General features: G+C 47.2%; 1 protein-coding gene across 1 annotated transcript; it reads left to right on the top strand.

Moving 5' to 3' along the window:
* The first annotated feature begins 1,677 nt into the window (after positions 1 to 1,677).
* On the top strand, positions 1,678 to 23,402 carry LOC135808547 (uncharacterized). The gene is made up of 33 exons (XM_065321752.1): positions 1,678 to 2,208; positions 4,239 to 4,403; positions 4,765 to 4,886; positions 5,916 to 5,951; positions 6,505 to 6,594; positions 6,908 to 7,006; positions 7,418 to 7,462; positions 8,012 to 8,065; positions 8,695 to 8,748; positions 8,965 to 9,027; positions 9,630 to 9,674; positions 10,066 to 10,110; positions 10,848 to 10,892; positions 11,153 to 11,197; positions 11,761 to 11,805; positions 12,216 to 12,269; positions 12,528 to 12,563; positions 13,146 to 13,278; positions 13,671 to 13,829; positions 14,545 to 14,715; positions 15,113 to 15,292; positions 15,643 to 15,816; positions 16,257 to 16,436; positions 16,629 to 16,808; positions 17,577 to 17,765; positions 18,386 to 18,565; positions 18,883 to 19,059; positions 19,728 to 19,886; positions 20,182 to 20,383; positions 20,936 to 21,100; positions 21,381 to 21,513; positions 21,772 to 22,254; positions 22,691 to 23,402. Exons 1-33 carry the CDS (start codon positions 2,124 to 2,126, stop codon positions 22,718 to 22,720), a joined length of 4,023 nt encoding a protein of 1,340 aa, XP_065177824.1. The 5' UTR covers positions 1,678 to 2,123; the 3' UTR covers positions 22,721 to 23,402.
* The last annotated feature ends 1,981 nt before the right edge of the window (positions 23,403 to 25,383 follow it).

Raw genomic sequence — 25,383 nt, 5'->3', positions numbered from 1 at the left:
CGGCACAATACAGTGAAAGAAGAGTCGGAATACGAATTGCAACAATCAGGACTAGCCAACAGATGATTGTACACTGAAGACTTGCTACCACGAAACCTACGCACAACACTAACATTACATGAAAAAAGTGTGCATAAATGTCGATCCAGCTTGTATTACTGATTGTGGTTATAATAGAAAAATGATCAATATTGTACTACATGTAGGAGAGCTAGCCTAGACTCTAGAGTGATACTAAAAAGAGAGTGATAAAATAATTATGATCCGATGATGAAGATTGTCTTGACTAGGAAGTCGTGACAACCAGGCTTTACGTCTCCCTCTACGGCTCTAGTCTAGACCTCCAACTACAAGTCATTGGGCGCTTTCGATACACGTTTACACAATTCTGGAACTGTTTTTTTTAAATTCTGGAATGACCAGAATGAGCGGATTCCGGCCTTGTAAACGAACGACTGGAATTCACAACGCAATTTTGTTCATGTCATGTCACAAACAAAATTGATGAATCGTAAAAAGAGATCACTACACAGTACACCGTTGCGCGCACGTGGACCGTACCCAGCATCGGCATCGCGCACACGCCGGCCAGGGAGGCTCTTCGCGCGCTTGAGTCATGACCAGACCGGTAACACACCGACTGTGCAATTCTGGCGCCAGAATTAGAGAAATTCCGCCCTCTCTTCAGAATTGACGGATTCGACGGAATTGGATAAAATCAATTCTAACGACGGAATTTGTCACTTTTGTGTAATCGAACTGTGCATCAACAATAACTAATTCTAGAATTGACCGAAATGCGCGTGTAATCGAAAGCGCCCAATGTACGAACTGTTACTATACACGGACCATACGGACAGTTCTCAGACTGGCTCAGGGATTCAGACTAGATCTACGCATATGCGCATGGCTCTACGGCAGCGAAGCCGAGTCTATCTGACTTCTGAGAGTATCTCAGCTACGAGTAGATCTACGAAGCTGAAATAAACGAAAAACTCTGTCCGCGACTTGCAGACTTCTAGTCTTATCTTGACAGTGCAAGCACTCACCTTTTGTAGCGCAGCTACAGCACCCACACGAATATTATGTATTCGTCGAGTCAAACTGTCGCATCGTTCGTTACCTACTCTTCGATGAGTGCTGTCCTAGACCTTGATTCGCGTTGTCCCCAGGCACTTCTCAGGCGATTTCAGTGAAGATAGATGCGAGAAGAGTGTCAGGAAAGGTGACAGCTACTTGTCGGCCATCCTCAGTTGAGGTCGGCTTGGTCTGGCGGTGTCTACGTTTGATCCAGCTTGCCCTTAGGTACGTTGCGGACGGCCGACGAAGACAAGCTTCTTCCACGCCTGAGGAGGCTCTGTGGGAAAATGCAGCCATTGGCTCAACTCTACGCTCGGTTGGTCTGGAAAAACGGTGGAAGGAGCCGAAATTCCACAAGAAATAAAGGCTTCCTTTGAGAATTTGGCAGCATTTCCCATTCGACGGTATGTAAATTGTTTGGAAAATACGGCTTGCTTTTTACGCGCAGCGTGCCTGGCAATCAGCATTGGACAGGTGAGACGTCAGCTTGCGGTTCAATGAACTGTGGCGGACAGGCTTCAACACGAGATCTGGCTCGACTGCGTGTTCCGGAGTGGACGGGGAAGTCGCACTGGCCGTATTTCCCCACCAACGTTTGGTCGGAACAGGCCACGCGTTGCTAGCCGAATGAGCAGCGCAGGATCACAGCAGGGACTTGCGAAGGAGCGCAATGAACCTGTCGCTTCGTTCGACTATTCCCTTGTCGAGCCATCGACACAGTACTGACTGCCCTGAGCTAGCGAATCGTCACCAAAATAATTACAGACTGGGCCTACCGTCCGTCCGACGATACGCTTAGCGGTGGGCGACGTAGACTTGAAGCGGGCGACCACCTCGTAGAATTTCCACCACCCAGGATTGGCAGGAGAGCCCTGTTCTTGTCCAAGCAAGCAGAAAGTAAACAGCGATCGCCCAATACTGCAATAGTGTACTGTCGGCCCTGTCCTGGGCAGCGGACTCACCCCAGTGAGGCAGGCTGAAAGAGTACTACCTGGACAAGAAGAGTGGGATCGCTGTTTGCAGAGTTCGCACACTGGTCGATAATGGAGGCGTCAGTTAGCCTGAGATGCCTGCTCGGCGCTGCTCTGTTGGTGTGTGGCAGCGTTGCTCAAGACTTTGGCGGAGCATGTAAGTCACACACACACACACACACAGCTTATTATGATGCACACTATACAAAACCATGAAAACACCTCTCCGCTAAAGCAACTTTGATTGGTTGTCTGTGTGCAAGACATCAACATTGAAGAAATAGGGGTAATATTTCCATCGACATTTGGCATTATGCTCATCTTCATTGCATCGCCAATCCATATTTGGTCCTTCATAGAATACACTTCACAGTATGTGTGGAGGATCAGAGTATGCACATTCAGTTTGTTTTGTGAGTACATTGTGATCCTGTGGCCACACCAACGAACATTTTATCCCCGACATCAGAGCATACATACATTGTACATGCAGATACGCCTACGCACATTCACATGCATGGGCACACACCTGCACACACAGGCATAATTTATTATGATGATATTATCATAATAATACGCACATGATATGCATGCACACCCATGCCAGGCACATCCGAAAAAAAAAACAGAATTACACATCTAATGAAACAGAATAGCACTTTTGGCGGGTAGTGTGAGCAAGCCGTTTGGTACGAGACAACGAATTGCATTGATACGTTTATAGTGCTGCAGAAATATTTCACAAGCAAAGCCACATGGTGGTAGATAAGCGTAAATGCCTCGCATGGAAATTGCCAAGGCATGTCCACAATACACAATACCGCAATTCCACCTGCACTGCATGCGCATGCATGCACATAGTACATAGTACAATGTCTAAACACACACAGGAATTATTCTGTGATAATCTTAGACAGTGATTGAGTCACGATGCAGGCTATTGAAACTTTGCTTTACTTGTAAGTACACTTGTGCAGTATGTTGGGTTACTGGCACACGTATCAACTTTAAAAATAGTTCAGGCCACATTTTAAAGTTTTTACTCGCATGTACCACTGATGTCACGCATACGTCACGCGGGCGTGTCACCTCTGTTTTGTACCGAAACTCGTGCTAATGTTTATAAATGGGATCATTTATCCTAAATTCTTTAGACCATTCTACATCATATTATGTAGACTAGAGTCATGTCCTGCACAGCTCTGGCCAGTGGAATACGAACTCATTCCCCTGTACAGTGCCCGACACACTGCTAACCAGCGTACACCTGTGCCGTATCGGCACGAGGAGTCATTGTAGCTGTACCGGAGGACGATTCCATATTTCACTGTCCATTGCTCGCACTGTACTTGTGCTGGGAGTGTGCACAAACACGGTAACGTTAGTTACATACAGACGTCGCCACTGATAGGAAAAGTCAAAGTCCAAAGACAACAACTTTGCCATAATCTTCTTCTGACAATTGACATTCACTCGGGAAGAGAAAGAGAGGAAAGATCGTCACAACTTCTGTACGTAGAGTTTTCTGGGAGGCAGAAATGCAATTACTCTCCAGAAAAGAACAAGCTTCTGGCTCCTCACAAGCAACAGTCATTAATCAGTTTCCACAAGTACTTTTGATGCCTTCTCATTGGGTGGAAAACAGGCGAAGCAAAACTAGACAAGAGCAATAAGTTAAGACAACAGAGATGTGATAGGAGCGGCGCAAAAGCAGCATTCAGAAACAATGTAATCAAAATGCACACTTGCACTTTTTTGTCATTCCTTCTGTGCTTGTGGCATTACGCAGTTGACCATATTGTTTCTGGCTACTCTCATTCGTGCTGTTTCTATCACATCTCTGCTCAATAAAATTCATTGTGCTTGCTCAGTTTCTCTTTTTGCCTGTATTCCACCTGATGAGAAGGTATGGAGAGTACTCGCGGAAAGGTTTTCAAAATGCTGCTTACGAGGAGCCTGACATTTGTTCTACGTTTGAGTGCAAACGTCAGTACAAATTCATGGTATTTCTATGAGGCAACCCAGGGGCAGTAATCGTTCCTTCTTTCCCCCGCGCTACACTAGAGAGCTACGCAACAGTAACGTCGGGATGTGTTGTTGGTGCACACAGGCTTTGTCTTCTCCCTGTTTGAATAGTTACATTTCTATGGTAACTCGGTACATGTATCTGCCTTTTCTCGCTAACAGTATGTCCTGATGGTCGGCCACAAGTCAATTGCCTCGTTAACCCTTGCATTAGACCATGCGACGCCTTTCCATTAGCTCGGTGCGAGCCAGACTATTGCGGAGGTTGCAGCGCTCGCTACTACGTCGCGGCGGGTGATGCCGGAGAGGTGGAAGTAATGTGTACCGGTAAGCTCAACATCTGTGTGTGTGTTTTTTATGTGTGTGTGTGTGTGTGTGTGTGTGTGTGTGTGTGTGTGTGTGTCTGTGCGTGTGTGTGTTTTTATGTGTGTGTGTGTGTGTGTGCGCGCGCGCGCTCGTGCGTGTGTGTGTGTGTTTATGTACATATTGTGTGTGGTGTGGTGTGGAGTGTGTCTGTGTCTGTGTCTTGAGTCGTTTGACGTGTATAATGAAACAATTGGTTGAGCACAGCAAGCATGCATGTATGATAATCGTTGTTTGATGGCAACGACCAACAGGGAGGTTCTGTGGACTCCATTAATGAGCACGCCTGCCCTTGGTCTGCTTGTTTGTCCTTTTGTGTAACTAGTTGGTACCGTTGCTCCACCTCAAGAAACCGAGGCACCCGGCACACGCCAGCCTCCAGCACCTCTCCCATCGCGGGGTCCACCAGCCGATGGGGACTGTCCAGATGGATGCAGAGGAGAGAAAGTAAGCACATGCGTTCAGTATGCTGAAGATAACTTCATCATACCGTACCCTGCCTATGGGATGTAAAGTACTCCTTTGCACCACCTTGTGTTACACTATCAGTTAGGAAACCGCTGGAGTAGAGTGCCGTGGAAATACAGTACACGTTTCCATGGTCCTTGGCGGTGTGTCGGACTGCAAGTTCATTCCATGCTATGTGTTATGTCATCTACAGTCAACTTCGCTTATAACGACACTCGGCGGGGCATCAGAAAAGTGTCCTTATTCGCGAAGTGTCGTTATACCCGAAGTCTCATTCTATGTATTACAGTTGGATGGGACTTTGCTCTGGGCATGGAAATTCTGTCGTTATTCGCGAATTGTCGTTATATCCGCAGTCGTTATTAGCGAAGTTGACTGTACCTGTACTGAGTCATCAACATTATGCCATGGTGACAGTACAGAGGAATCACTGGCTTCTAGAGCTGGACTCGCGTCTCATGAGCATCTATGCAAACGTATTCCAGTCGTAATTCTGTCAGAAGCCAAGACCACGGATTTCTACCAGTTGAAGTCTCAATGCAAGAAAGCAATGGAAATGCTCATTGACACGATGCACATCAGGCTTATGGAACTAGCCAGCCAGAGGTTTTGATGGTTATACTCTCGGGCCCAGTACGCTATGCTCACTCTGTGTTCTGTCACACGCTCATGGTGGGCCCAGTACGCTATGCTCACTCTGTGTTCTGTCACACGCTCATGGTGGGCCCAGTTCGCTATGCTCACTCTGTGTTCTGTCACACGCTCCTGGTGGGCCCAGTACGCTATGCTCACTCTGTGTTCTGTCACACGCGCATGGTGTCGCGGATATGTTTCAAAAACAGTTCTATTTTTTAGCATTTGAAATTGATCAATTTTAATAAGATGCAAACCACTGAGTTCTGTGTGTGTGTATGTGTGTGTGTGTGTGTGTGTGTGTGTGTGTGTGTGTGTGTGTGTGTGTGTGTGTGTGTGTGTTTGTTTGCGGCATGGCTGTGTTATGCTGTACAGGGTCACAAGGGTGGGCCAGGATGGTTTGGCGCCAGGGTAAGTATTGCACATAGCATCCCAGAGCGCAAGATAATGTTTCCATAGACGCTACCTCGATCTGATGCATGGATGCGCTAATTGTGCTTTAAATTATGTAATTTTCTAGAAGTATGTCGCATGAATGGGTTCATGACCAGTGAGCTTTAATGCTCATCATCATCATCATCATAATTACTTTCCTTCTTGGTATGACTGTGCAATGGCATACAAAGCACCCTGTAAGAAGACCTTAGGGTCTGTTGAGAATGCCCAAGTGAAATAATAAAATACTATACAATAGAAAATACAAAGTATACACAGGCATACACTGGCATATGGAGTCTGCGATCAGTGCATCCTTTGCGACTGTATATTTCCCGCGTGGGTGCCACCGGTGATATCGGCGTCAACATTGCCGATATGATTCACACCGACCGATCTATCAACACACGAGAACACCTACATGTACTTCGATTATGACGCACAGTTTTGCCATAGTGCATGGTAGCGACTTTGTAGTAGATATTTCTCACAAAGTTATGCTTGTTGTGTGTGGTTGTTGGTGATACAGGGCCCCAGAGGCTTGCCCGGCAGTCCTGGCAAGCATGGTAACTACCTGATCTATACTGATGGCTACATTCTCCCGAGTGGTGTGCAAGTGGTAAGGCAGTGAGAACGTTTCCTACTAACCCTTCTGTTGTATGTACTATGGTACACATGATGACCAGTTGACCAGTTGATGTCTCTCTCAGCTAGCCTGCATGGGTACTATTATACAGAGGGCGTGCGTAAATCATTACATCGGAGAACAACAACGACGACGACGACGACGACGACGACGACGACGACGACGACGACGACGACGACGACGACGACGACGACGACGACAACGACAACAACAACAACAACAGCACTCTTTAATCCTTAGTAGAGCATTAAGCCGAATTGTTGTATGACTCGGGTTTGTTTTGCAGAGCTCGTCCCAATCCAAGCAAGCTGCTGGTGGCAAGGTCACCACTGCTAGTGAGTTTGGACCTGAAGCCATGGGTGACAAAGGCCAACGTGGACCTCCAGTAAGGCTACTGTTGCATCATACCGGTATTGTGTCACAAACACAAACGCTTGCTTGTACAGCATATCTATTTCAAAAAACACCCTCTATGACAATGTTGAACAGCAATGCTTTAACCACGTCCTAGCCGGCGACACTGAGTGTAGCTATCCTGGTCAATATATTCATATGTTGAATGATTATATTTCTGAAAGATTGGCGTGGAGTTGCACAGTAAGATCTTGTCCGAATTGAAACACTTGGCTGACCATTCAGCTGAAGAAGTCAGGTTGCAGCTGAGAATTGAACCCAGGGCCTCTTGATTAACGGTTGATTGCTCTGCCACTAAGTTGCAGTAAAGGCCAGTACAATAATGAATATTGTATTCTTGTTTGAGTTGCTGTTTTGTGTGCTGCGTGTTTGTGGTGTGTAGGGTCCCCAAGGTCTACCTGGCTCACCAGGTCTTCCAGGCTCTATCGTAAGTGACCGTCGGGCTAGTAGTTATCCTAAAGTAGCTACTTGTTGTATGCAGTATTCAAGCTGGGCTGAAATAATGTTACCACCCCGGTATCATTAGTATGCTGCTGGTTTTAATTTACCGTGGCCTGGGTACCTAAACTCGGCTGGATTAATATCCAACCAGGTTTGAAAACCCCACGTGGCTTGGGGATCAAGATTCTTGTCCAGGCTGCACATTGTAATCTCTACTGATTAGTGTGTCTGTGAAATATGGCTACACAACCAGTATACTCCAGCTCACCGATACTGTACTTGTGTGCATGGTTCTTACGGATGCCAATCAGGTGAAATATACTCATCTTTCGACTTGAGGTCTGACTGTGTCACCACATTGCTGGTCATTGTCATTGTGCTTGTCGTGTAGCTCAAAATACTAAAGTTTTCTCCCATTAAGTTACCAATGTAATCCCTCCTGGTGGTGTTTTAAATGTGCAATACGCGTGTGAGCTCGTTAAAATTGTAGGGACTTTGGCTTGACAGTGATCTTTCTTCTTGATTCACTCCTCAGGGCCGGCCGGGTACATCAGGTGCTATTGGAGACAAGGGAGAAGTCGGTGAACTGGTATGAGCATTTTGAAAGGATATTTATGATGGATGATGCTTATCGCATTGGGAAAGCTTGCTTCCAGAGCTATATTAAATTTTAGACCTCATACTGTTCCAAGTGGGAGTTATGAACCGAGCCCTTGTGGCATCGTGTCACATTAGTCATCATCACTTTCCGAACCCCACAGGCTGCTCATACATCTTGGACATCGCCGTGGAGCCTGAAGCTTATACCGGTCATCCTTTATCATTGTTATTTTTGATATAGTCACTAAGTAATCCAGCTTTCGCAACATTAAAACGGCATATCTACTACTGGTGCACATGTCTTTCATGTGACAACAACGGGGGGACTACTTTGAAGTAGTTACAGCAAAATTAGGTTGGCAGTGTACATACTTGGATTCTGCCGACTGTTCTCTGACTCTCTTGACCACGCCGGCATGCACTCTATACTTGGCATTCCATCATTAGAAATGAGATTTCAAGCTGTTCTTTACAGTACTATTCATAGGGGTCGAGAGCGAAAGGGTTTAGGTACCTAGAAGTTTGCACACTGCAGTGTTCTGGAGACTGATTCATTAAAGAACATTTGAAGTGTTTTGCGTTGTACCTTACACTGTTGATGTGCTGTTCTGTTTTCAGGGTCTGAAAGGCTTGCAAGGTCAGCTTGGATGGCCAGGTCCACAAGGTCTGAGGGTAAGATGACCATATCATACTGTGGCAACTTTGCTCTGTGCGTCGGGAGTAGTTCAAGTGATCATATTTACTTGGAAGTAATGTACTGTTTTTGGACTAACAATCCTGTGCTTTGTGGGATATGCATGCAGCACTGTCCATACAGCACCGTTGCAATAGGTCACTGACTGCCATGCCTCCGTGTATTCCTGGTCTACCCTTGTGTGTTCAATGCAGGGCGATCGCGGTCCCACAGGTCAAACTGGACGGCAAGGTCCTGACGGGAGAACCGGTGATGCTGTGAGTTGGAGTAGCACACCACACAACATTATTGTCCCGTTGGAAATCACGCTGATTCGTGTACAGTCCGTTTGCAACTGCCACTAGCCTGGAACCTGAAACGCCCATTGCACAGGGCACTGATAGTAATGGCAGGAGCGGATCCAGGAGGGGTTCCGTGGAACCCCCTAAATTTCGTAAATGTACTACCAGCAACAACTAGTATATGCGTGTCCATGTACACGATTGTATCAGCTACGGTATTCAGTATTGACTATACTGGAACCCCCCCCCCCCCCCCCCTGTAGAGATGGCTGGATCCGCCGCTGAATGGCGTACCAGTAGTCATGCTGACTGCCTTCATTGGCAATAGGGTGCAAGCCGGTCCAGGTCTCCAAGGCAATGGAATACTCACTCACACTGACAATTGCAGCATGGAACTGATAGACACAGGCTCTAAGAGAGTGAGGAAGAGCAGGTAGAAAATTAGATGTGAACGGAGTCATCAGCTTGCTAATGCCTGTTAAATTGCAGAAAATTTTGCTTAAAAGGCCAACTGAACTCCTTTATCTATACTGCTATCGCTGATGTCAGAATTCATGTTCTGTGCATATTACATCCAGGGCGACCAAGGCGACCATGGTGCAAGAGGTGTGCCAGGAATACCGGTGAGAGATTTTGAAAGTACAGGAGAGAAATAGAGTGATCTTTTTTTCTATTCTGACTGCCTGGTCTTATCCCCATGCATTCAATCTCGTTCATTGTTTCATATCTGCGGCACAAACCTGCAATGCCAGGTTCTGCCGAAATGTTCTGGCACTGGAGTATATTCCCTGGCTTGCTCAAAGCAGCCAGGCACATATCCGGAATTAACTAATGCGCAGTGAACTTTTAACGATAGAATAGAAACTGGCAAAGAGCAGTAGTATGTGACTTTGTTCAATCATAAATTTTGGCTTGCGGTAGTACAGGCCAAAAGTGAGTTCTGCAAATATTTGCTGTTGTCATTACTACATGCGCATGTTGCTGCCTTTTCCTCTCTTTTGACTTGGTTTCCAGGGCCCCGATGGCAGAGAAGGACCAGAAGGTGACAAGGGAACACAGGTAAATATAGTGTGTTTGAATAATCCTGGTCCTGTAAAAGCAGAAATTTCGGTGGTGCTTTATTTTCTGTAACTTCGGTGCCGATATTTTTACCAAACATTAAATGCACCGAAATTTTCGGTACTAGTACTAGTACACTTACCTGGAAAACGGGTTTACGAAAAATTTCCCTCCGCCTAACCGTCGATTTTGGAGAATACCGAAAATATTACACCACCGAAAACTTCTGCTTTTACAGTATGATTCCTTGCAGATCATAGATGATGCCATGACGGTAGAATATGAGACACGCTCGCCGGCGGTGGGACCTTTCCAACTGGTCCGGCTGTGATGCCTGGACAAACGGTTTGGCGACGACTGTGCATTCACTGATGAGAACATCACGTGTACACATCATGTCACACACATACACACGCACGCACATATGCATGTACACACACACACACACACACACGAACACACACACACAAACACACACACACACACACACACACACACACATACACGAAACGTTTGAAAGGCTACAATGTGGCCGTGCCAAACAAAAGCTGCTTCGACTAGTCCTGTGACAGCATCGGCTGCTCAGATTCAAAGCCCTTCCATCGCAATGTCACTAATATCAATGGTCGGGTTTATTTGCAGAAGTGCATGTGATAATCCTTGACCCATATCTAGTGTGGGAATTATTGTGAGTTCATTAAGTTGATTTACATGCTCTCTTATCTGCTCTGTCTCAGGGAATTGTCGGAGATACTGGCAGAGTAGGAGTATCTGGAGACCGAGTAAGTAACCACTGTCATGTGTTACCACTCACCTCACGCCCATCCTTAACGCGTATGGATGTGTGTTATGTGCGCGCGCGCGTGCGTGCGTGCGTGTGTGTGTATCAACCTTGCAAGCTGTTGAATGGTGTAATCCCAGCACAAGTTGCTATGTCTAACATAGCTGTGTTTGCTATCATCGCTTCCGCGATGGGCATGTCTGAGGTCTGAGGTGTGTCTGTGTGTCTGTGTGCAATCATCTTGTATATTTGCTGTTGTAGGGAGTGCCTGGCATTCAAGGCCTTGATGGCGAAGTAGGAGGCCAGGTGAGTAAACATGACATTGTTCAGTCATACATACCATGCACACATACCATGCATATTGGATAGGATTGGTGAGTCGACAAGAGTGGTACTCCAATAATTATGATTCATACTGCTGTCTGCACGGGATACATTGATACTTGCAATGACTAAGTCTAATCATGTATATTGTGTTCATGCTAGTGTCCTGCATTGTAAGTGACCGATGGTAAGCTTTTTGTTTGAGCCGCGTCCAGCTCGGCACGGGTATCTTGTGTCATGGGGGGGGGGGGGGGGGGGAGACTGATGGCTGATGCACATGCCAGCTAGGTACCTCTTAAATCATGCCACTGATCATAGTGGCAAGAGTACATATATAGCCTACGGCTATGGGATTTCTCAGTCTTTGACCACTTTGGTGGGTCTGATCTACTCACCTACCGCTTTAATTAAGCATCTGCACATGCGCCTTGATCCTTGGGGCTGGTGGCGTTCCTGCGGACACGGAAAACCGAGTCCCACGCGAGCCGTGAATTTATTTATTACTTGTTTATATGCTATCTGTGTATTTGACATTCTGAATCCAGGGCCAGAAAGGAGAGCGTGGCTTCGCCGGATCAAAGGGTGGCACGGTGAGCGATCCATGATTTCCGTTGCTTGCTGGTCTTCAGTGTTTTACTGTATCAAAACCTGTATAGCTTATTTCCCTATCTCTATGCAAGAATGCTGTATCAAAACCTGTATAGCTTATTTCCCTATCTCTGTGCAACAATGCTGTATCAAAACCTGTATAGCTTATTTCCCTATCTCTATGCAAGAATGCTGTATCAAAACCTGTATAGCTTATTTCCCTATCTCTATGCAAGAATGCTGTATCAAAACCTGAGCTTATTTCCCTATCTCTATGCAACAATGCTAGTACCTGTAGTGATGAACAGAAATGCTATGTGAAACTTCAACCATGCAAATGTGCTCATTATGCTGCATATACTTGTACTATTAAACTTGAAATCTTGTTTATCTGTGCTGCTGGTGCATACAGGGTCCACGTGGATTCAATGGCGTTGCTGGAACGCAAGGCGTTTCTGGAGCTCAGGTATGTAGTGTGCATGCTCCTTGTGAGCACATCCTCCCGTCCTCTATTTTGCTTGCTGTTTACTCTTGTGTTGCCGGATAGCTTGCTGGGCGTGTATGCAAGCGCGTGAAGTACATGCACAGCTTGCCAACCTGGAGTGCATGTATAGATCAGGTTGATTGCTAATGGTTGACGTTGTTAATGTGTTGTGATCAGATTGATTGCTCTAAAAAGGTTGACGTTTTTTGTGTGTTGTGTTGTTATGTAATGGATGTGCAGGGCACAGCCGGAGAGTACGGACCGGACGTGAAAGAGGTGAGGATCTTTGCAAACGCAGTCCAATTTCGAACCATGCAGTGTACACTGCTGTAGGTTGTCATCTTCTTATCAGGGCCCGGAAATTATGTAATATTATTGGTTCTTTCACTTGAATAGTTTGCAGGCAACGTGCCTACACTCGAAGGAGCACTGCATTAGTTCTTTCAGCCGGTATATGCATGGCACAGTATACATGCAGTTATTCTCCAGTAGTCACGCGAGGCACAGTACTGTGCATGCTGCCTGTTATAGCCATTAGAAAAGAACTCGTCTCCAAGTAGGGTGTTCAATGACGAAGCTCATAGTAACTTGATACGATTGAATTAGCGCCCATTAGAAAATTTGCTTTATAATAATCGCACTGTATACTTGGCGCCCATTAGAAAACCTGCCATGAACTCATTTGCATGGCCTCTGTAGCAGTCCTGCATTGATCGTCTCCAAGCAGAATCGCGCTTTCCAGCCACGTATTTTGATCTGTCATTGGTTGACTCCAAGGCGATATTTATGTGACATACGGGAAATGACTGAGGCGCATAGTAACTTGATGTGATTGAATTGCATGGTGTTGCTCAACAGGTCTCTCTTCAAGAAGCATCTCCTTGTACTGGCATCAACAATGGAAAGGTCCAGTATGACTTCGTGTCCGACAAGCTCTACTTTTGCAACGGCCGTGAATGGCGCTGCGTTGACCACGTTGACTGTCATTTCAGTAGGTTTGGTAGCTGTTATGTGCTTGTGTGCAGGGATAGAGCGCTAGCTGAATGTGTAGCGAGAATGGGTAACAAGTCAATGGAATCTAAAGTCTCTGTGCTGGATGTATGTCCATGTATTCACTGTATACCCTGTGTCAAAAGAACACCAATTCGGTGGCCACCAGTCGACGAATAAATTTATCTCTACCTGTGAGGAGATTCAATTGTCTCTGAGGACGACTTCCTTTTACTGTATGAATGCAGGCAGTATGGATGGCCCCTAAGCATGTGCTGGAGTGTACTGCTTCTGACAGAGGATTGGAACAATAGAGTCACCATAGCGTACATGCCATGTTCTTTGGGCAGTGTTGGCTCAATCCTCTCTTTCTCTCTGTGTATGTCCTTGTAGACTGTCATGTGTCCGACTGGGAGCCCTGGCAGCCATGCAGTCAAACGTGCGGCCGAGGCATGCAGATCCGCCACCGTACGGTACTCTCAGCCGCCGGTCCCTATGGCAACCCGTGCCCCACGCTGAACGCCACCAGGTCGTGTCCCAACACTCCATGTGGTAAGTACTCTCTTCTTCTTGCTGGAAGCTGGTGTTTCTTTTCATCAACTCATCCTTTCCAAGGTAATCTGCTACACAGGAGACCATGGGGTAAAAGCCCCCCCCCCCCCCCCTCTCCCCTATTATAGCCTATGTGTGGATGAAGCTGGAGGCATGAACCGTGTAACCATTGCTTTGACCGGAGGCACTCCTGCTCATTCTAAGTTTTAGTATGCTTCACATGTACCGCATGTACATAGGGATAGCGAGCCAGTTCATAAAACTTAGTTTTACTCAGCTTTTTTTGTAAGATGAGTGATGTTGCCTACAATCTGAATGAATTTGAAAAATAATCTCCATGGTTCTACATGTATATACCAGCAGTCCAAACACGACCAGGATCCGGCTCAGCTCAGGACATGATGGCGTGTGTGTGTGTGTGTGTACTCGTGTCATACTACCGTAGTGTTAGGTTCACGATTCCATATATGCACGCACTCACACACTAATGACCTCTCTCCCATAATTATATGTGCGCACTCAGACACTCAGACACAAATTACTGCATGCACCCTTCCCGTTTCTCGATACTCAAGCACTCTACAACGTCTTGCTCCCGCACTGCCCCGCACTTTCCCGCACTCAACTTAAGCAGTGATGTAGTGTTGATCCCTTGGGAGTTCGCCTCAGAAGATCACTGACCTGATACTCCTATGATTGCTCTTTTCCTGTACAGAGTGCCGTACGCCACCCAATATTGCCAACGGACAGCTAGCACCAGCGCAGATTTCGTACGCTGTCGGCGAGACCGCCCAGTGGGTCTGCAACACTGGCCATGACTTTGTCAGTGGCAGCTCCGCACTGTGCCAAGAAGGTGGACGATTCACAACTCTGCCGCGATGCCAGCGTAAGTCACCGCTATTGCCAGATCACTGTCCAGTGCTATTTGGGCATCGTAAACCCTGCCTCCCAAGTTTCAAACCTGGAATGTATCAAGCGTTGTTGTTCATGCAATCCCGTCATGACATCACTGCAACATAGTACAAGTACATTGCTTCCAATCGCTTCAATGTGTTGGGCAACACCGTCTGGTTGGTCGTGCATACTAAAACAAATAAATACCTGCCTGCCTGCCTACTTACTAGTACCTACCTGCCTGTCACCTACTTCAGGGATATTTGGGTGCATACACTGTATGTATTGGAAAATTGAGCACCAGATGGATGTTGCATGGTGGCCGCAACCATTATTGATTTTTTACTGTGATCTATTCTTGTGTTTTTTCTTGAATTCTTGCTATGTAGCCGTACGATGCCCCGACCCTGGCCGGCCTGCAAATGGCCAGCGTTTCGAGAGCTCACTGGCTCTGTTCTACCAGGGCACACTGACATACAGCTGTAATGAAGGCTACACCTTGTTGGGCACACGGGTGCTTCAGTGCAGAGCTGACAGCAGCTGGAGTGCAGCACGGCCCTCGTGCGTTCGTAAGTCTTACTTGGTCACCCAGTATATGAGCACATGCTGATTAGGTGGATAAGAGAGCAGTGTATCTAAGTCATTGGTGTTCCTTGCTGAGAGGTTAGGGGTAAGAATATCCCTTGAGTAGATGTAGCTCTGGCTGATCAGCCTGCTGCAACTTGTAGACTGTTGACTCATCACTTTCAGTAGTAATCTTTCCAGCAAGGCCCTTAGGACCAAGCCACTTGTAATGTTGTGGTTCACATCACAAATGCAGGCAGCAAAAAGAAGAGTGGTATGTTTTGACAAAAAAATACTCTGCAATGTCGGTCATACGGCCTTTTCTGTCTTGGCTTACCGTTTCTGCCGAATACAGCTGCCGACTGTAGAGACCCAGGCACACCTGCTAATGGTGCAAAGGACCTCTCCACTACGCATTACGGCTCAACGGCATCATTCACCTGCCACGGTGGATACCAGCTGACTGGAGAGTCGACGCTGCTGTGCCGTGCAAACGGACAATGGTCCGACCCCCTGCCGAGCTGCATGCGTAAGCTACTGCGTGTGCACTATTAATACATTTGTATAAAGCTTTGAGTCGTTTACATGTGAACACAATGTCTCTAGGTTGAGATACAGCACATACTGTACTTGGTTTTCAGTCACTTGGATACGTAGAATGTAAACGGACATTGTGCACATATTTGGTTGCCAAGCGCTTTGATTTCTTCTTCCGGAGTCATTGAGATTTCCGTGCATGCTGGCAGCATGTCGTCTATGTAGATGTACAGCTGTCGCATTGGGATGTTCAGCTTCACTATGAGCTCACATGGCTGCGTCCTTTCTGTAGTGAAGTGAGGAGGTCAACGCTGTCTCCTTGCTTCTCACATGACCGAGAACATCCAGAGATCTAGCCTATGCATTAGTTACATGGATTTTTGCTTTGTATACATGTACAAGACTTGTGTTCCATACTGTTATTATGTACAGCGATATCTTGCTCCAATCCGGGTACACCCGAGCACGGCTCAGTGACTGCCAGTGGAGCTAACTTTGAGTACGAGTCCAACGCCAGGTTTTCCTGTGACGAAGGCTACGCGCTCATTGGCTCTGCGGTGCGCCAGTGTGCTGAGAATGGGGAGTGGACGGGCTCTCAGCCTGTTTGCAACGGTAAGCTGCTGTTCCTTGTAAACTGACCAGGATTGATGGTTATGGTCATCAGTTGGTGTGTAGTGAAGTGCATTGATTGAGGTAATAGGTGAGCATGTGCAGGCTGGTGAGCTTGTAATTCATATTGGTAGTACTGTATGAGTACTAACTGCATTATCCTATAGCTGTTCACTGTGCTATTTCTTTCTGCAGCTCGTAGCTGCCCAAGAGTATCTGCTCCGCTGAACGGTGAAATCACGACGTTCGCGGTCAGCTACAGCATCGCGAGTCGTATTTCGTTTGCGTGCAACCACGGCTTCACGCTGCAGGGCGACCGGTCTATTCTCTGCCAGGACGGCGGGGCCTGGACAGCACCGGCACCAGTGTGTGAACGTAAGCAGCACATGTGCACACACGCATTGCTTGTATCTTTGCTGTGTTTTCACGCGCACTCAGGATTTGTCTGCCGTTGTTCGGCTTGAGAGCTTGTGTGGAGTACTCAGCACCAGCCCTGGTACAATCCATGCTTGCTCTGATTGATCCGTCAAATTGGGTGCATGGATGTCCAGTTTGATGCGACACATTACTACTAAGTAGTGGTTGCGACTTCGTTCGGCGATGATTTGTAAGAAAGGGTTTGCTCCCCACACCGGAGCTCGCGCTATTCCGCCGACTTTACTTGACTGACTCACGAGTCGAAGGTTCGATGGACTTCTCGTGTGTTCTGGATGGCAGTCGTGAGTCAGTCAAGTGTCAAGTAAAGTCGGCGGAATAGCGCGAGCTCCGGTGTGAGGAGCAAACCCTTTCTTACATTACTACTAATAAGGCAAAAGCAACCGCAGCCCATAGTAAATTCTGACCATAGAGAGAGAGGAAGTGTTTGTTTCAATGAGCCTAACATTTTGAGGGCAGTTCTCCTTTCTCCAACTGCCCCTGTTTTACTAGTAGTACATGTACATGTAGTTCGAGAGAATCAGAACCTTCATTTCAAGGATAGCTCCATTGAGTTACAGATGTGTGGCACCCTTCTCTACATAACTTAGCGATTCCATGCCTGAGACTCCTGTTCATCTTGAGCCACAACCTATCATCTCCACAAATCTGCAGTGTCTAGCATTAAAACCGCACTGCACCACACTTTGTGACATTCACTTCCTGCAGGTACCCGATGCTGCCACTTGTCGGACCCTTCCAACGGTCGCTTGAGTTCCACCGGCCGTGAGTTTGGCGATGTGGCCAGCGTGACATGTGAGGCAGGTTTTCGCAGAGAGGGCTCAGAGCAACGGACATGTCAGGTATCTGGTAACGCACAAGTGGCCAGCTGGTCCGGGCGGCCTATGCGCTGTGTCCGTAAGTTATTGAATCTGCTCAGTTGTTTGTTCTGGTTTGTAATCTTTTCTGTGGAGAGGGATGGGTCTAGTTATTGTCACCCTTCCTGGAAAGCTATTTTTTAAAGCATTGTTGAACTTCCTAATTCAATAGTTGTCTGGCCTTTATAACACATGGGCCGGCACATTGGTGATTGAAAGAGTCACGTAGTATGCCGGATACTCACAGCTTACGGGCTCTTGGTACATCTGAAATAGCGTTGTGATTGTCTGCTTTCACTTTGTTGGTGGGCTGACTGCAGGGTTAGCTGCAGGGTTAGCTGCAGGGTTGACTGAGTGCTGCGTTGTTGGGTTGTCAGTGGGGCCTGGTGGGAACATGTACTAACATTAATGATGATTATATTGCAGTGAAGAAATTGTACTGTATCTCACATTGCCTCAAGCTGTCAATGAAACCTTTGCTACCATGTAGTTGACATGACTGTAACGTTACTTCTAAGTACCACAAATGACATTCGCCACAGGCACTTCATCTATTTGAAAACAAAAGCGTGGTAGTGGGTTCTGCCGTTGCAGTCGTTTGCCATTGAATCTTCCGAGAAAGTGACGTGTATTGACTTGATTTTTTCCTGCTGTGCTCAGCTATCCGGTGTCCGGATCCCGAGGCTCCTCTGAACGGCGGACGGGCACCTGCGTTTGCATTCTTCACTGCCGGCGACAGCGTCGCCTACACTTGCAATCTCGGATACCAAATGACTGGGCCCAGTAGCCGAATGTGCCAGGATGACGGAACGTGGGATCAGGCGCTCCCAAGCTGTCATGGTAGGTTGGGGAGTTTGCAGTCAGTGCTTTATGACTAGTGAGGCCCAGAAGTGTTTGACCAGTTGTCGCGGAATGCACCTGCTGCTTGGACTAAGACACTGGAGGTGGTGACAAAATCTAGGCTTAGTGTACGGTGTAAAATCCGCACGACTAGTAATGGGACTGCACAGCACAGATAACAAGCGTTACAACTATCATTTTCATTGCCAATTCATCACAGCGTTGTGTATGTACATGTACTGAAGCGTAGCCGCTCACCTCATTCGCCGTAACACGGGAGAAGAAGCATGGCTTTCTGTTTGCTTCTTTTTCTGCAGAAATTCTGTGTGATGATCCAGGCACTCCCGATAACGGCATGCGAACTGGAGACAGCCTGCGCGCTTTCACCGACCTCACGTTCTCGTGCCATGCCAACTACCGACTCAACGGTCCGTCGGTCAGAACATGTCAGATTGATGGAAGCTACACTGGCGTTCAGCCCACTTGTGATCCAGGTGAGTGTGATGTGGCGATGGCCATGGCTTCATATAATGTATATGGGGAAAAATTGTCCTGGACCACCAGCCGCACGACATTGGATGTTGATGCCCCGAATGGTAGCCACCAGACTTTAGACATGTTGACGTGATTGCTGATGGAGTGGACACTAACCTTGTACAGGGTACAGGGCCATCACAAGGTATTATAGGGTGGCACAGTAACCCACCTGAAGCGCTGGGTGGGGCGCCGCTGGAAAAATCGGAAATTTAGAGCACACATCGATGCATTATATTGGTTCACGAGATAGGTGTGGTCACAGAAGTGGTGCGGTCAATACCGTACTGACCGTAGCTTGTCTGACGCACCTAATTTAAGTTCATACGGCTTCATAGCAAGACTTCACCAAAACATTACAGCAATAACCAGTGTCCTAATTGCTGACGATGACAGCAGCGTCAATCCTGCTGATCGTATCACATGAAACAACAAAGGTCTACATTGAACCCTGCGCAAGAAGACCATCCTCCATTTCACATGCAAAAAAACAGACACCGTGATCTACAAGCGCCTCATTCTCCTGTGACTGCATGTTTGTATGTGTGGTGGTTGTGTGCATGTGGGTGGTTGAGTGTATGTGGGTGGTTGTGTGCACACGTGTGCAATATGTGCATGTGTACTGCAGATTGTGTTGTGAGCGCCTATAGCCGCTGGTCAGACTGCAGTGTGACGTGCGGCACTGGCACAGAGCTCCGGACACGCCGCATCACTCAGTTCCCTGCCGGCGCTGGCCTGCCTTGCCCGGTCATCAGCGAGAGCCGCGACTGCACGCGCAGGCCGTGTGGTAAGTGCACGCAATTGCTGTGCATGCATGTATAATAAGTATTTGTAGTGCCATGTACCCAGTCTTTGGGCATTGTAGACTTTGAACACGATCAAGTGGCGAACCTGGCCAACCTAGCTGATGGATATATCACACAAATTGAGGCTGGATACGGGGTTCAATGAGCTGTTTGCGTGCACAACAATGAGAAGACTGGCATTGTAGTGTGAAATATCTTCGAAGACGAACTTCTCGTCATTACCACCAAAGTCATAGCGTCACTGTTGTGAACTCGTCTTCTCTTGCTCTTTGCCAGCTCTATGCTATGACAGATACGGTGCCAATGAAACTGCCCACGTCGCTCCGAACACGCCATCCTATGCTGCGGACATCCTGGTGGTCGTCGAGCAGACTCAGCCAATGGCTGGGGCCATCACTGACCTGGCTGAGTTCCTAGTCACCATGGAGTTGGAGCTACTGAAGCAGAACACTGGAACAGACCCCGCACTGCCAAACAGGTAAAACAAAGTCTCCCAATACAATGTCATGTTGGACATTCACCAGAGCAAGCAGGTGCATAGTAACGCATGGCCATACACTAGGGTCCTCCCCACTCCATCCATTCCATTATGTCCTGTCGCTGCCACTGGAACAGACCCCGCACTGCCAAACAGGTAAAACAAAGTCCCCCAATCCATGTCGGACATTCACCAGAGCAAGCGGGTGCATTGTAACGCATGGCCATACACTAGGGTCCTCCCCATTCCAGCCTTTCCGTATGGCCTGTCGCTGCCTTGATGTGCTGTGCCGTCAAGTGAAGTGGTGTGTGGTTACTTGTGAAACTAAAATATAATGAAATAAATGGTGGAAGTAGGCATTCACTTGGATGGTGAGCTGATTGAACAGTCAGCTTAGAGAGTACTGGCACAGCAGGGGTGAGTGGGCAGGTGTTTGGGCCTTCCAGTTGTTATAAAATGGCTAGCACACATTGCAAGGAGTGATGAAGGTAGACTGGCAGTTAACCTGAATGTATGTTGTGTATACACATACATGCACACAAACACGCACAGATACACTGTCGTTGGTTTCGGTCGTCGCGCGCAGACAGGTGAGGAGTGCGGTCACTTCATCGTGCCGCAGTCTGCAGGGCCCGGCGTCACAACGTTCACCGCCGACGAGGCTGCGGAGGGCTTGGAGCAGGCTACAGCGGACTCACCATCGCAGATAACAGATGGGTAAGAGCAGCATCGCCGTTTTAAATATACCGAAGTAACAGAATTCATGCAGGTATTTGGTATTTTCGAATTTCGTGGCAACAGATTTTAGAGGTACTTTTTACACTGCACTGCGCAACTGTTCGTACCCTCCTTAAGATCATTTTAACTTATGATGCTGTTACACTGATACAGTTTCTTGGCAGTTACATCCAGGATGGGTTTCCTTCTTCGCATTCATTCGTTTCGCAAAGCCATTCCAATGTCACTGAGAATATGAGTCCTGTGTGTGCCTCCACAGGTATGAGGCAATGCTGTTTGCAGTGGAGAATGCCGAGCTACGCCACAGCCCCAACGTTGCCCACAACCTAATCTTCATGAGCGGCTCTTCCAGGGCAACTGGCTGTGGGGCTAAGACAGTTAGCAAGGAAGATGTAAGTATGCTGTGCTAAGGGGACGTCTTTTTGACGAAACCCCTTCCAGTTAGTCTGTAGCAACAGAGAAACATCTGCTGGATGAAGAAGGAGAGAGATGAGAGTGTACTGTTGTTGTTGTTGTTGTTGATTTTTATTTTACTTCGCAAGGCCATACGGTACTGTGTTCTTCTCGTAGATAGTGCTGTTAGCATCAGTCAAAAACATCATGCAATCTTGTTTGAGAGCATCTGTCACACTATCTGTTGTTGATTGCAGCTTCGACGGGCACTAGTCGACAACGGCGTAACACCGAACTTCATCATTGACCACAGAATCCGGGCTGGTAATGACAAGCCCGAAGAAGTTCTCGGCGTCAGATCGCTGGCTCCCGGTTCCGGTTCGGACAAGCTGGCGTACGTACGTCAGAGGAACAGTGCGTACCGCGAGCAGTTAATAACAGCGGCGACTGGTGTGGACTACACGCGAGTAGAGGGCACCATTGCCACCGACTACACCGACTTGACATTCGACCTTGCCGGAATGATGTGGAATCTGAACACATTCCGCGGCCTGTTCCCCGGCTCGACGCTGCGCGGAAGTTTCTCGTCCGCTTTCACCGAGACCAAAGCTAAGGAAATGAACGAGGATGCGAGAGATTGCAAACTATGTACATGCGAAGATAATGGCGCTGGTGGACTCTTCCGCTGTAAACAGCAGTACGATCAAGAATACTGCAGATGCCGGGCATCCGGTCGACAAGTAAGTGCGAAAGAAGTACGATGCAGGTATAACATGTTCTCATACACCAGCTAGTTACAGATTGTACCCGTCGAAGTAACAATTAAATTCTGGGCTCAAAGAATTGAGCTACGGACGGGTATGCAACGTCCAGTCAGGCCTGTTTAGGACAAACACCAAGGGACTGATGGTATTTGTTGGCAATAACGGGAGTTCTTCTTATCCACATGTTATACCCAGTGAATACACACTGATTTATCCAAGGGTGCATGAATGCCAGTTCTTCTAAAGTGAACGTTTGTATTATCAGGGTTCTTCTTGAAAATGGGTTTACTCTAGTGTAGGCATAAGACAGTGCAGTTAGCATCTTGCATACCGTATCGAAGTGTTTCTTTCACTTCCAATGAAAATAATGGCTGTGTTTGTTCATCCCTTGTGCGTACGTTTGCATGTGCAGGCCTCTGAATGTGCCGCCGCCGCTCCTTGAACTCACTAACCAGTGACAGACGGCCCGGCCTGCTCGAATTTTCAACGAAATATGGCCGCACTACAAGCTACCTCTGAAGCCAGTCTTGGGACAACCAACATCCATTTGATATGCATGCCCGAGTCTTGCTGCAGATCTCTTGTTGCTACTACTGCTGGTGGTGGTGGTGCTGCTGCTGTACCTACGATTGTGGTATTTCTGTAAAATGCTGTAACACATCCGTGACACGTTACTCACTGCTTCCAACGGACTCAGAGAGGCACTCACTCTGAACAAGCAATATCACCCATGTCCGTTGTTCCGTCTCGTCAGCCACAAAGCAGAAAACTGGCCGCTAGGCATATTTCCTGTGCTCTCAATGTGTATCTTGATTCTAACATCGTTCTCAAATAATTCCTCTGGTGAAGAAACATGCTCTCCTCTGACACTGCAAGTCTCGTTTCTATCAGCCTCTTCTCCTTCGAGATGTAAGCACCGTAGGGTGCGTACCATATTGCGTGCATGTATACATAGCAATAGCGTGCATCGTTATAACCGTCTTCAGAACAAGCCTATGTCCGCACTTCACACTGTACACAGCTAGCACAAAGTTGTGTCACGTTGTGCATACAAGCACTCCCCGTTTCTCTTAGACTTTTTTTGGTTTTCCTATGCAAGCTATGCAAGGATCCGTTGGTTTTCATCCAGCGCGTGGGGCATTATTTGTTGCACAGCGAACCTGTTGGCATGCTTAAATTAACTTGCATGGCAATGTTGACAATGCATGTAAAGGAGCTGAAAGAATCAGAAGCATCTTCAGATACTGCAAGGAGGAAAGACAAGAGATTTGCCAATACCCAGTTATGTCCACCATAACCGGCACAGAGTCATGATAACAAGGAAGGTAGGGTAAAGGGCTTAGCAGGATAGGAACAGGCAATGCAGCCATAGGCATGGTAGGGTAACTAGCTGGTATCTGAAAAGCGAGGATTGCTCCACCAAATATACCTCCGTGATGCACAGAAGTAGATAGGCAGCCAGCCGAGGATTGGTACAATGAAGCAAGCTAGTGAATAATGCCATTGTCATCAGTGTACCCACAAACCAACAGCCTGCCACAAGTATTTTCTCTCGCCAAACTGTTCGTGACAGTCCTTATTTAGGAGACTGGCGAGCCCAACGCCGAATCCCCTGGGGCGATGGAAAAGCTTAATCCGATCAATGGGTAAATCCAACGCTCTAGCCACGACAGAGACCTGCTGCGGCCCATTGGCACTTAGCGCGACGGCGTCCAATGTTTATCGCCTGCTGTGTAGCCTGAGGGTCTCGTGGGGACTTGAAACTACTTCGAAGTAGCCAAAAGAAAATCCACTGCTCTGCCGACCTGCCTCGCAGACATTCCACCAGCCAAGTGTCAAGTACTGACAGCAAGTAAGTTCTTATCTCTCAACTCAGTTCCATGCGCCTAATGACAACAATGGAGAATGCTTACGTTTTCATCATTGTGATGCTAGATTTCGGACGGTATACTACCGAGCAGTGCCCATGTCTACAATATTACCCCACAGCAGCATGATCGAGATGGGGACTGCTATGCATGATAGCCAAGCAATACCAATCCAGGGACACCCAACACTTACCCCCAGTTCTGACCAGTACGCTGTACCGGCAAATGTACAATCATCATGTAGCTATCGTTAGTCGCCGCCGTCGTCGGGTGGCTCCGAGCTGCCGATGGATTATCATGAAGGAGGAGGTATATCTACGCCATGGGATCATGGTGTGGCCATGAACACAATGCAACTACTGGACTGCCTTGTGCATAAACATCTGCCTGTCTCGTGTAGAAGCCTGTTTCAAATCTTGCCAGGTTTTTGATTTAAGATGGGCACATTAGACTCACTGGGCTCTCTGACTCCATTCACATAATATAGAAATACTGGGTTGCAATACAAGACTGATTTGAAGAGAAACCTGGCCCTGCGAACCCATTATTTGTACAAAAATAAGCCCAGTTTTTATGACAACAGTATACTGTACCATAAGAATAAGTCCGTGTACCAAGCTGTGACCTTCTAGAAAGGCCAGACTCCTTTGCAGAAGTGTTACTGATTTTACACGTAAGGCAGAATGATTGGTTACAACTCCGGCGTTCACACCGAGCAATTATCAGGCAACAAAGTAGACTACTGTGTGTTGATCTTACATTGAAACACATTCAAAACAGGAGTTTGCATGCTTGAATTCGGCAGGCTTTCCACTCAAGCAGGGAAAAGATTCTACTTCAGTACAGGCAACTATAGTATAGCTAGTGGTAAAATAGATGTGCACACTTCACCGTTTGCCACAAGCATGCTAGTCTTGTATTCCTCCCGGTTCCCCGCGTTGCTTCATGCAGATTTATTTTCCGCAGGCTGACACCATAACTGTGTACTGGATCAACCAAGTTGTAATTTCTTCTGAAACTGGAATATTCATTGGAATATTGGAGGACTAAAATCTAACATGCACATGTAGGATCATTATTATGGGTAATCGTATACTTCTACTGAATCTGTACTGTACTCTGTAATTTATTTATTTATTTATTCAACATCTTATGGCTTCCGATGGCAGCCAAAACGGGAAGATGTACCAGTGCTTTGAAAGATGCAAGTTTATGATCATGATCATTGATCTGGATG

This window comes from Sycon ciliatum, chromosome 2, assembly GCF_964019385.1.
Source record: "Sycon ciliatum chromosome 2, ocSycCili1.1, whole genome shotgun sequence".
Lineage (NCBI taxonomy): Eukaryota > Metazoa > Porifera > Calcarea > Leucosolenida > Sycettidae > Sycon > Sycon ciliatum.
This window is presented reverse-complemented; position numbering and strand designations above follow the sequence as displayed.

Coding starts and splice junctions, on each gene's coding strand:
- LOC135808547 (XM_065321752.1), top strand. CDS start 2,124: ATGGAGGCGTCAGTTAGCCTGAGATGCCTGCTCGGCGCTGCTCTGTTG. Junction 13,830..14,544: donor GTGTCCCAACACTCCATGTG/GTAAGTACTCTC, acceptor TTTCCTGTACAG/AGTGCCGTACGCCACCCAAT. Junction 16,437..16,628: donor CTCTCAGCCTGTTTGCAACG/GTAAGCTGCTGT, acceptor TTCTTTCTGCAG/CTCGTAGCTGCCCAAGAGTA.